Genomic DNA, 11696 nt, shown 5'->3' with positions numbered 1-11696 from the left:
AGAGAATGAAAATGCTGGCTTAAAACTCAACATTCAAGAAACTAGGATCATGGCATCTGGTCCCATAACTTCATTGCAAACAGATGGGGGAAAAGTGGAAACAGTGTAGATTTTATTTTCTTGGGCTCCCAAATCAATGAAGATGGTGACTTCAGTCATGAAATTAAATGATGCTTGCTCTTTGAGTGTAAAGCTATGACAAACCTAGACAATGTATTAAAAAGTGAAGACATCACTTTGCTGATAAAGGTTCATATAGTCAAAGCTATGGTTGTCCCTGGAGAAGGTGATGGCACCCCACTCCAGTACTCTTGCCTGGAAAATCCCATGGATGGAGAAACCTGATGGGCTACAGTCCATGGGGTCGCTAGGAATCGGACACGACTGAACGACCTCACTTTCACTTTTCACTTTCATGCATTGGAGAAGGAAATGGCAACCCACTCCAGTGTTCTTGCCTGGAGAATCCCAGGGACAGGGGAGCCTGGTGGGCTGCCATCTATGGGGTCGCACAGAGTCAGACACGACTGAAGCGACTTAGCAGCAGCAGCATGGTTGTCCCAGTAGTCATGTATGAATGTGAGATTTGGAACATGAAGAAGGCTGAACACTGAAGAATGAAAGCTTTCTAACTCTAATGCTGGAGAAGACTTTTGAGAGTCTCTTGGACAGCAAAGAGATAAAACCAGTCAAACCTAAAGGAAATCAACCCTGAGTATTCATTGAAATGATTGATGCTGAAGGTGCAACTCCAATACTTTAGCCACTTGATGTGAAGAGTTTACTCTTTGGAAAAGACTGAGGGCAGGAGGAGTAGGGGGTGACAGAGGATGAGATGGTTGATTGACATCAGTGGCTCAGTAGACATGTGTTTGAGCAAAGTCCAGGAGATAGGGAAGGACAGTGAGGCCTAGTGTGCTGCAGTTCATGGGGTTGCAAGGAGTCAGACAGGACTGCTCAACTGAAAACCAGCATCACTTCACACCATTCAGAATGGCTATTATCAGAAAATCTACAAGCAATAAATGCTAGAGAGAGAATGAAGAAAAGGGAGCCCTCTTGCACTGTTGGTTGGAATGTAAGTTGATACGGACACTACGGAGAGCAATATACATATTCCTTAAAATACTAAAAATAGAATTACCATAAGATCAGCAATTCCACATTGATCATATATTCTAAGAAAAGCATATGTGAAAAAGATATATGCACCTCAAATGTCATTGCAGCACTATTTACTAATACAATACCCAGAACATAGAAGCAACCTAAATGCCCATCAGCAGATGAATGGATAAAGAAGGTGTGGTACATATATATAATGGAATATTACTCAACCACAAAAAGACATGTAACTGGATCATTTGTAGAAAGGTGGATTGACCTGGAGTATGTCATTTGGAGTAAAGTAATACAGAGGAAAAATAAATATCATTTATTAATGCATACATGTGGAATCTAAAAAATAAAATGGTACAGATTAATCTATTTGCAGGCCAGGGGTAGAGATGCAGACATAGAGAATAGACACGTGGACTTGGGAGGGGGATGAATTGGGAAATTGGGTTTGATTTATGTACCCTAACATGTGTAAAACAGATAAATAGTGGGAACCTGTTGTATAGTGTAGGGGGTTCAGCTCGGTTCTCTGCAGTCACTTAGATGGTGGGATGGGGGTTCACAAAGAGGTCCAAGAGGGAGGGTACATATGTATAAATATAGCTGGTTCACTTTGTTGTACAACAAAAACTAACACAACAATATAAAGCAACTATACACCAATAAAAATTTTGGAAAAGAAATAAAACTATCACTGTTTATGGAAAACATGATACTATGTATAGAACTCCTAAAGATGCTATGCAAAGCTACTAGATCTTAGGAATGAATTTGTTAAATAAACAAGATACAGAATTAACACATAGAAATTTGTTGTATTTCTATACACCAGCAATGAATAATCAGAAAGAAATTAAAGAAAAAATCCCATTATCATTTCATCAAAAAGAATAAAATATCTAGGAATAATCCTACCAAGGAAGCAAAAGACCTGTGCTCTGAACAGGATAAGACACTGATGAAATAAAGATGACACAATAAGATGGAAAGAATTGGAAGAATCGATATTATAAAAATTACTATAGTACTCAAGGTAATCTACAGATTCAATGCAATCCCTACCAAATTACCAAGCATGTTTTTCATAAACTAGAACAATTTTAAAAAATTATGCATACAGAAAAGTCCCTGAATGATCAAAGCAATTTTGAGAAAGAAAAACAGAGGTGGAGGAATAAGATGACTCCCTGACTTCAGGCTCTACTACAAAGCTACAGAATCAAGACAGTATGGTACTGAGGCATAGACCAATGAAACAGGATGGAAAGTTCAAAAATAACCCAACAGACCTATTGTTAATTAATCTATGACAAAGGAGCAAGACTACAATGGAGAACAGATTGGCTATTCAATAAGTGGCACTGGGAAAACTGGATAAATATATGTAAAGGAATGAAAGAACATTATTTGACATCATACAAAAACATAAACTCAAAATGTATTAAAGACCAATATAAGACTGAACACCAAAACATTCTCTGAATAAATTACAATGATATCTTTTTTTGATCTATTTCCAAGAGTAACGGAAATGAAAACAAAACTAACAAATGGGATCAAATTAAACTCAAAAGCTGTTGCACAGCAAAGCAGAACATAAGCAAAATGGGAAGGCAACCATTAGAGTGGGAGGAAATATTTGCAAATGAAGAAACTGACAAGGGATTAATCTCCAAAATATTGCAGCAGCACAGATAAACCTGGAGGTATCATATTAAGTGAATAAGGAATACAGAGAAAGACAACTATCACATTGTTTTATGTGCAATCTAAAAAAAAAAAAAAATACAAATGAACTTCAGTTCAGTTCAGTTCAGTTCAGTCGCTCAGTCATGTCCGACTCTTTGTGACCCCATGAATTGCAGCACACCAGGCCTCCCTGTCCATCACCAGCTCCCAGAGTTTACCCAAATTCATGGCCATCGAGTCGGTGATGCCATCTCATCCTCTGTTGTCCCTTTCTCCTCCTGCCCCCAATCCCTCCCAGCATCAGAATCTTTTCCAATGAGTCAACTCTTCACATGAGGTGGCCAAAGTATTGGAATTTCAGCTTTAGCATCAGTCCTTCCAAAGAACCCCCAGGACTGATCTCTTTTAGAATGGACTGGTTGGATCTCCTTACAGTCCAAGGGACTCTCATGAGTCTTCTCCAACACCAAAACTTGTTTACAAGCAAAAACAGACTAACATACTATAAAACAAACTTATGGTTAGAAAAGAGGTAAGGTGGGGGGAGCAATAAATTGGGAGTTGGGATTAGCATATACAAGCTACTGTTTAAAATAGATGAACCAACAAGGACTTACTATATGGCACAGGAAATTCTGCTCAATATTCTGTAGCAATGTAAATGCAAAAAGAATTTTAAAAAGAATTTAAAATATGTGTTTTATTTAAAATAGAAATTTTAAAAAGAATAAAAATAAAAAAACCATATATAAAATATATATACATATAACTGAATCACTTTGCTGTACACTTGAAACTAACACATTGCTAATCAACTATAATACAATATAAAATTAAAATTACAAATAAATCTCCCTGCCTTAACATCTCTTAAAGTATGCATATTTCTGGCAGTAAGTGATGATCCCTTCCATACCTACAATATCTGGCAGAGTTATCAGTAAAAGAAACACTACAGAGATCTTCCTGTTCAAATGAACATTCAAATAAAACAAAAAAATTTAAAAACTTTAGCCTTAAGAGAATATGCAATCACATAATGCTGGATTTTCTAGCATTACTTAGAAATTATTATGGATTTGTTTTTAAGCCTGAGTATATATTTCCTAACTCAGTGTATTGAGTTTTTTTTTTTTTTTCCCATCAAAGCAGTTGCTTTTCATTTTAATCCATAATACAAAGTACACACTTCAAAGTTCAGCCCAACCACTATAAATTGATTGGGATTGTTAAGGAGAGATCTTTGGATTGTGTTTCATGCATTTGGTTTAAACCCAGATTTAATTTGATCAAGTGTTAACCATGAAGACTGTGAAAGTCTTCTGCATCCTTTTCATGTTGCATCTATGTCTCCTTGACTCTGGAAGGACAGGCAAAGTTCTTGTATGGCCTGCGGATTTTAGTCACTGGATTAATTTACAAGTTATTCTAGAAGAGCTTCACCTTCGTGGGCATGAGATAACTGTCCTGGTACCTTCACAAAATCTTCTGATTGATCATACCAAGATTCCCTATCATGTGGAGATCCTCCAGCTTTCAGTAACTGAAGAAACTTTCATGGAAGAGCTCAATACCATTCTCTATGAAGCTACGTTTGAACTGTCAAAACTTTCATGGTGGGAAATGCAAATAAAACTGGCAAATATAGGCAGAAGATTTTTATTAACAAACAAAAGAGTGTGTGACAGTGCTATCACAAACAAGGAGTTACTCAGCAGGCTACAGGCAGCTAAGTTCGACGTCTGTATTTCTGACCCTTTAAGTTTTTGTGGGGAATTGGTGGCTGAACTCCTGAATATTCCATTTGTATACACTTTTCGATTTTTCTATGGGAATGTCATTGAAAGACTGTGTGCTGGGCTTCCTATGCCTTCTTCATATGTTCCTGGTGTCACATCAAGACTGACAGACAAGATGACTTTTATACAGAGGCTGGAGAACTGGTTACTGTATACAGTGAGTGACATGATATATTCATATTATATATTTCCAGAATGGGATGAGTATTACAGCAAGGTTTTAGGTAAGAGAAATATGTATATAATAAGTATTCTTATAGCCTATAAAAATGTAAATATTTATCTGACTGTATGAAAACTTACAAAATATATTTTAGAAGAAGATCCAAGCACCTGTGGCTACACTGTTTTGAATTTAAGAAATAATAACACTCTTTTTTTGGTTTTGTGTTATATGATTGAATACAGATAACATTCCCTCCTCCGGGGGATCTTCCCAGCCCAGATATTGAACCCAGGTTTCCTGCACTGCAGACTGATTCTTTAGCATCTGAGCCATCAGGGGAACCCCAAATATATATCCGAGAAGGAATATTCTCTATATTTATGTATGATTTCTTGGAGTGTCTGGAAAATCCAAATCTGACAGTGTGCTTAATTTCCATAAACCTGGACTACTTCTCTGAATTTTGTTTCTCGTCTTTCGCAGCCTGTTTTCTTTCTGATTAACTTGCTCTTCCTAAGACTTTATATTTATGTCCTGTGAAGGAATGGTTAATTGGTGGCCAGGTTTGCAATGAAACTAGAAAATAAATAATTTTCTAGCATGAAACTAGAAAATAAGTAATTTTCTAGCATGAAACTAGAAAATAAATAATGTGGTTTGGTTTCATCTGCTCTTGTCTTCTAAAGTGTAAAAAATTTTTTTTTTTTCCTAAAGGACCATGTTTCCAGATTTTGTAAATCATCTCGGTGTTTTGTTTCTGTTGTTCTATTTAAAATTGCATTAGAGGTGAACTAGTGACTTTTGACCCTGAGCACAAAGTTTTTCTCTACTCTGATTTGATCATACCAATGTTCCCGATAATGTGGAGATCCTCCAGCTTTCAGTAACTAAAAAAACTTTGGTGGAAGAGCTCACGAAAGTCCATTTACCCCTTCTTTCATTCCTTTTGAATAATTTATTTTTTATTATTTTATGTGATTATGTTAAATAAATTTTGCATAAGGTAAATTACTTTTGAGAAAGCAGTACTTTTTTACATCATTTAGTTGGTTTTTTTTAGGTGTTACTAACATGTAACATTGTATTAGTTTCAGTTGGTGACAAAAAATTAATCGAGTCAACTTAAGAAGGAAATGGAAAATTTTATTTGAGCCAATCTGAGGATTGTAACCCTGGAGAAAGTCTGTTAGGAAGATCTGAGGAATGTTCTGCACATTAGAAGTCAAAGCACTGTTATATAAATTTTTGAGGGAAAGGATTAAACATGAAAGAGTCATCCATTAAAGCAATACATTGCCAGTTTATGCAGTCTTAAAAAGTGAGTAGTGGGTCATTGTGACGCCTAAAGGGATTAGGAAAGGAATGTTACCTCCCAAGGAGTTAGTTACCTTGCTGGGGCCAGGAGGAAATTGGTTTTTTGTAGAGTAAACTTTCCTGTGTCTTCTATGGGGATCTAGTTAATACATAATGCAGAAGCACATTGCACACTAAAACGAGGAGTGCTGGGCACTGACTCAAGTGGCAGAGAAATTTTTATGCAAAATATTTCTTTCCCTGCCTTAAAATAATTTTGTTTCATCATATGTATACAACATAATGATAAGATATTTCTACATATTGTGAAATAATCACAATAACTGTAGATAATATCCATCACTACACATAGTTCTAAATGCGTTTTTATCTGAGAACTCAAAAGATCTACTTTCTTAGCACAATACAGTATTAGTAACTATAGTCACCATGCTGTAAATTACTAGATGACTTACTTTAGAACTGGAACTTTGTTCCATCTGACCACCTTCAACTACCTGTTGCGACCATGCTACAACCCTAGCATCTGGCAACCACCAATTTTTTCAATGTCAATAGTTTGTTTTAGTTTTGTTTTCTCTTAGATTCCACATATAAGTGATATATTTCCCTGTCTTACTTCACTTAACATAATATCCTCAAGGTCCATCCATGTTGAGGCAAATGGCAAGTTTTCCTTGTTTCTCATGACTTAATAATGTTCCATTCTATCTGTAATGATATTTTCTTTATCCATTCATGTATTTATAAACACTTAGATAATTTCCATGATTTTGGCTATTGTAAATACTGTAGCAATGAGCTTAAGAGTGCAATGATCTGGTGTTTTTTTTTTTTTTTCCTATTTTCATACCTATAAGTGGAATTTCTGGATCATATGGTAAAATCAAATAAAATCAAGTTAATTTAAAAATTTTAGGAACCTCCATAACATTTCCCTTATTGGCTCTACCAATTTACATTTGCACTAACAGTGTAAATTTGTTCATCTCTTTTCACTACCTCCTCACCAGCATTTGTCTCCTGTCATTTTGATGATAGCCCTCTTAACAGGAATGAGATGTTAATTCTTTGTGGTTTTGCTTTGAATTTTCTTGGTCACTAGTAATGTTGAGCACCATTTCAGATTCTTGTTGACTAACTGAATGTTTCTTCAGTTCCTCAGCTAACTTTCTAAAAGTTAATTATTTGTTTTTGTGCTATTGAATTGTGTGAGTTCCTTCTATATTTTAGGTGGCAGCACCTACACAGGCATATGGTTTGCAAATATTTTCTCTATTTTCATAGGCTCCTTTCTTATTTTGTTGATCATTTCTTTTTCTGTGCAGTGTGCAGAACCTTCTAATTGAACAGTTCCACTTGTTCATTTTTAATTTTTAATTTAATTTTGTTACTTATACTTTAGGTGTTACATTTTAAATTCACTGCCATGATGAGTGTCAAGAATTATTTCCCACTTGTTTTCCTTGAGGAATTTTATGGTTTTAGGTCTTATATTTAAGTCTTTCAACTGGATTGAACTGGTTTACTTCTGGTCCCAGCAGTCTGAAACTCAGTTTAGGGACATCTTTTCTAGTGATAGGGTATTACTCTATCCCTGATTCTTCCATAGTTCTTAGCAACTTAGAATAATCTGAGAAGAAGAATTAAATACTTGGTAAATAGAAGAAATGCATTTCTTTTACTTATATATGTTAAAATGCTACAAGATATAGATGCAATTGGCTATTCAGAATTTAAAATCATCATTATACAATGCATTCCAAGTATGTTTTTCAATTTTAAAAGTATAACTCATAATATATAATTTTTTTCATTAAAATATGTCATAGATATGTTCAAATAATTGATGAATAAACCAGAAAGACAGCATTAATTTCAAAAAATTGAGAAACTATTTATAAACCTCTTGGGGGATAAAGTAATTTTAGAATAAGAGCACTAGGTTAGATACAAAAATGGTCCAAAAAAATGCTGTAGGGCAATAAAATCATAATTTGGGAAATGATATTTTCTACCAGACAAAAATATGCCCGTTAACAATTAATTTCTTTTTTTTTTTTTAACAATTAATTTCAATGTGTTTTAACTCAAAAGTTAGAGAAAATTAAAAAACAAACAACAGCCTAAAGTGTGCACACATTTTCATAAAGATATGTGTTGAGTATGAAACTGGATATTGTAATCACCAGAGTCAAGCCCTTCATTTACTGAGATTTGCCTTGGTCTCTTATGCAGATAGATCTTCCTAGGAGTTCAAAATCCCTTATATGTTTCTGGTAAAAACCTTAGCACACTTAGGACATCAAGGAGAATATTCAACAAGCCATGTAGTAAGAAACAAGATAGCTATGGTTTCCTCCTATTGGTGACACAGAGCACATATTTCAAAAGGACACCAAAATTCTGGATAAGGTTTGGTATACAGCAGTAGATATATAGAATTCAGAGATGAAACTCTGGTTGAAACTAAGGAAGATGATTCAATTCAGGGTCACTAATTTGAGTTCTTATTCTGTAAATATTCACTTGGCTTCCAATTCAGTTCAAAGAAACCCTTTTTGTACTGTTTGTTAACTAAATATGTCAAAATGGCAAATATTTCACCACCAGATTATTGTGCAATACAATATCTTTACCAAAGAGGATGAAATCTTGTAAAATAAGAACTTTCCTTTACTGTAGCAAAGGAAACAATCACTTTAAGAGTTGTACTAAAAGTATTCAGGATGTAATTTTTTGTGACAGCACACTTGAAAACAGTAGGATAAAAAGGATAAAACACAAGTTGATTTTAAACATAGTCAGAGACTTTTTGGGCAATGAGGATGAGATAAATTGGAATTTCAGAAGGTGTGACTCTACTACAGAAGGCTGAGGATCATTGCCTAAGTTTCTTAAACTTACTAGAAGCACAGGCTTAGCTCAAGATGAAAGACTCCATTGACAGAGAGAAAGCAACAGGCTTTTGGTTTTGCTCCATACTTATATCTGTGCTTACTTCTTCATATTCTGACTCTTGTGTCCTCTTCAGGGTAAAAGGCCAATTGATACATAAGCTGGGTTGCAAAGGCTCAGTATTGGTCTTCAAGAATTTACTTAGAAAATTAGGTGGAGAAATATCTTCCATTTACCATATCAGATTGTTTTCCCTCTATTATCCTTCATTTTTATTCAGGAAAACCTACCACACTATGTGAGATTATGGGGAAAGCTGACATGTGGTTGTTTCGAAGTTACTGGGATTTTGAATTTCCTCAGCCCTATTTACCTAATACTGAATTTGTTGGAGGACTGCACTGCAAGCCTGCAAAGCCCCTACCTAAGGTAATTAAACATGCTTATTATTTTCCTATAGGAGTGTTTATCTCTTAAATGATTTCTAGTTAACTATTATTAAGATTTGATCTGCAAACTGAGAATACAGAATAGAATTTAATGGTCATTATTTTCTTTTTTTTTTTTTATTTTCATATTTATTTATTTTTTTTTAATAATTTTTAACATTTTTAAATTTCAGGTATACACATGCTCCCCATTTTCTTAGGCTATACACTACAGTCAAAAGGTGAATACCATTATTTTGGATTATGTATTATTATCTGATTGAAGTAGTGCTCAATATTTTCTTTTCTTGTTCAAAGTCCATTCACTATTCATGAAAATCTATTTTATATACAATTTAAAATATTTTCTAGTATCTCAAGAATACCATGCTATAATTGAAAATAAAGAGAACATTATATTTTAAGTCAAGTCATCTGTAAATATAGTGTAATGGGTAATTTTATGTATTAATTTCCCTGGCTAGGTACTCAGCTGTTTAGACAAACATTTTTCTGGAAGTTACTGAAAGGCTATTTTCAGATGACATTAACTTTTAAATATGTGAACCTTGAGTAAACAAATTACTCTTCATTATGTGGATAAGCCTCATCCTATTAGTTGAAGATGTGAATATAACAAAAGACTGAATTCTGCCAGTAGGTAGCCTTCAGACTTGAATTACAGCAGTGGCTCTTTTCTGAGTCTCCAGCCTAATGGGCTGTTCTGCACATTAAACTTGCCAGCCTCCATAACCATGTGAGAAATCCCTGAAAATAAATCTCTTACCTGGCTTTCCATTTTAAGTCTCACGTATTTTTTCTTGTCTTATTTAATTAACTTAGTTTTGCTAGTATTTAAATATAGGATGAAAAGATTTCTTTTTATTTCAGTATGATTGAATATGCTGTTTTTATTTTTAACTCAAAATTATATATTTCTACTATATTCCTATAATCCTCAGAGTATGTTTTATAGGTATTTCTGCATTACTTGTCTGGTCAGGAGTTACTTGGCTACCTCATTCCTGATTGTGTTTGTGGAAGCTTATATAAAAAACAAATATAACCAAAATAAAAGAAAATTGAAAGTTAGAAAACAGGGAAAATTTAATATACCAAAATCGTGTCATTGTGCTGACCATGATTCAGCAGAAAAATGAAAGATAATCTTATTATCTTCTAAGACTAAATATAAAGTGCAGCACCAGAACTATTTAGCTTAAAGGTAGAAATTTGCTCTGCCACCTACTGTTGTGTAGGCTTGGACAATTACTTAACCTTACTGAGATATGCAAATGTATACATATCTCATAAAATTACCATATATGTAAGCTAAATGATACATGTCAAGAGTTCAGCAAATGGCAGAAGATAACAGGCAGTCAATAATTTGCAAACACAAACATGCAGGCACAGAAACATACATACCTGAAATATGCTTTACTAAATGAGCCTTTAGTAAAAATAATTTTTAATTTGTTTAATAAGAAATTATTTCAGGTCATCTCTTTACAGTCAAATCATTAACATGTGAAAGTACAGAATTGTTCGAATTATTCAGACACATTGAGAAAAAAGTGTGACATCTATTATAACTGTAAGCTTTATATTACAAACACTGTTTTCTTCATAGGAATTAGAAGAGTTTGTTCAAAGCTCTGGAAAAGATGGAGTCGTGGTGTTTACTCTGGGGTCAATGATCAAAAACCTCTCAGAAGAAAAGTCTAATATGATTGCATCAGCCCTTGCCCAGATTCCACAGAAGGTCAGATAATATTTTTTTCAGGGACAGTTGTTTTAAAACTTCTATAAAAGTATAATTTTAAGGCATAGAAAAGGCTATTGATATTGGTAATGTCAATTTAAGTGAACTCTAAAGAAAAAGTATAAATGTTAAAAGGGGATATTTGATTGCTACCTTGCTTTAAAACTGGCATTATTCACAGGAAAATCTATTACAGTATTTTCCTTAAATAACGAGCTAAAACTTAATCATTTGCTATTGTTAAATGATCAGTCAGCTTTGTGTATATGTTTTAAGGCATCCATGTAATCTAACTTTTTTTTGGATGTTCTTATATTTTCTTTAAATCTGAAGCATATAAACAAGTTGCAAATAACATGACAGAGAATAAAGGAAAAGATAATGAAAATAATAGGCTCGATTCACAGAATGTCTTGGGACTATACTTCCTTATGATTTATTTTTTTGAACATGAGTCCTTGTTGAACCTGAAACCAAGAGCTTAGATTCTAAAAATAATCCTAAATATAAATATTCTT

General features: G+C 33.9%; 1 protein-coding gene across 1 annotated transcript in view; it reads left to right on the top strand.

Moving 5' to 3' along the window:
• Positions 1 to 4034: 4034 nt before the first annotated feature.
• Positions 4035 to 11696, top strand: part of LOC109560534 (UDP-glucuronosyltransferase 2C1-like) — a 38526-nt gene continuing 30864 nt past the window's right edge. Inside the window, exons 1-3 of the mRNA XM_070791550.1 lie at positions 4035 to 4831; positions 9266 to 9414; positions 11047 to 11178. Coding sequence (XP_070647651.1) covers positions 4111 to 4831; positions 9266 to 9414; positions 11047 to 11178 — 1002 coding nt within the window. The 5' untranslated portion in view covers positions 4035 to 4110. The remainder of the gene's footprint in view (positions 4832 to 9265; positions 9415 to 11046; positions 11179 to 11696) is intronic.

The sequence above is a fragment of the Bos indicus genome, chromosome 6 (genome assembly GCF_029378745.1).
Source record: "Bos indicus isolate NIAB-ARS_2022 breed Sahiwal x Tharparkar chromosome 6, NIAB-ARS_B.indTharparkar_mat_pri_1.0, whole genome shotgun sequence".
In the NCBI taxonomy this organism is placed as follows: Eukaryota; Metazoa; Chordata; class Mammalia; order Artiodactyla; family Bovidae; genus Bos; species Bos indicus.
This window is presented reverse-complemented; position numbering and strand designations above follow the sequence as displayed.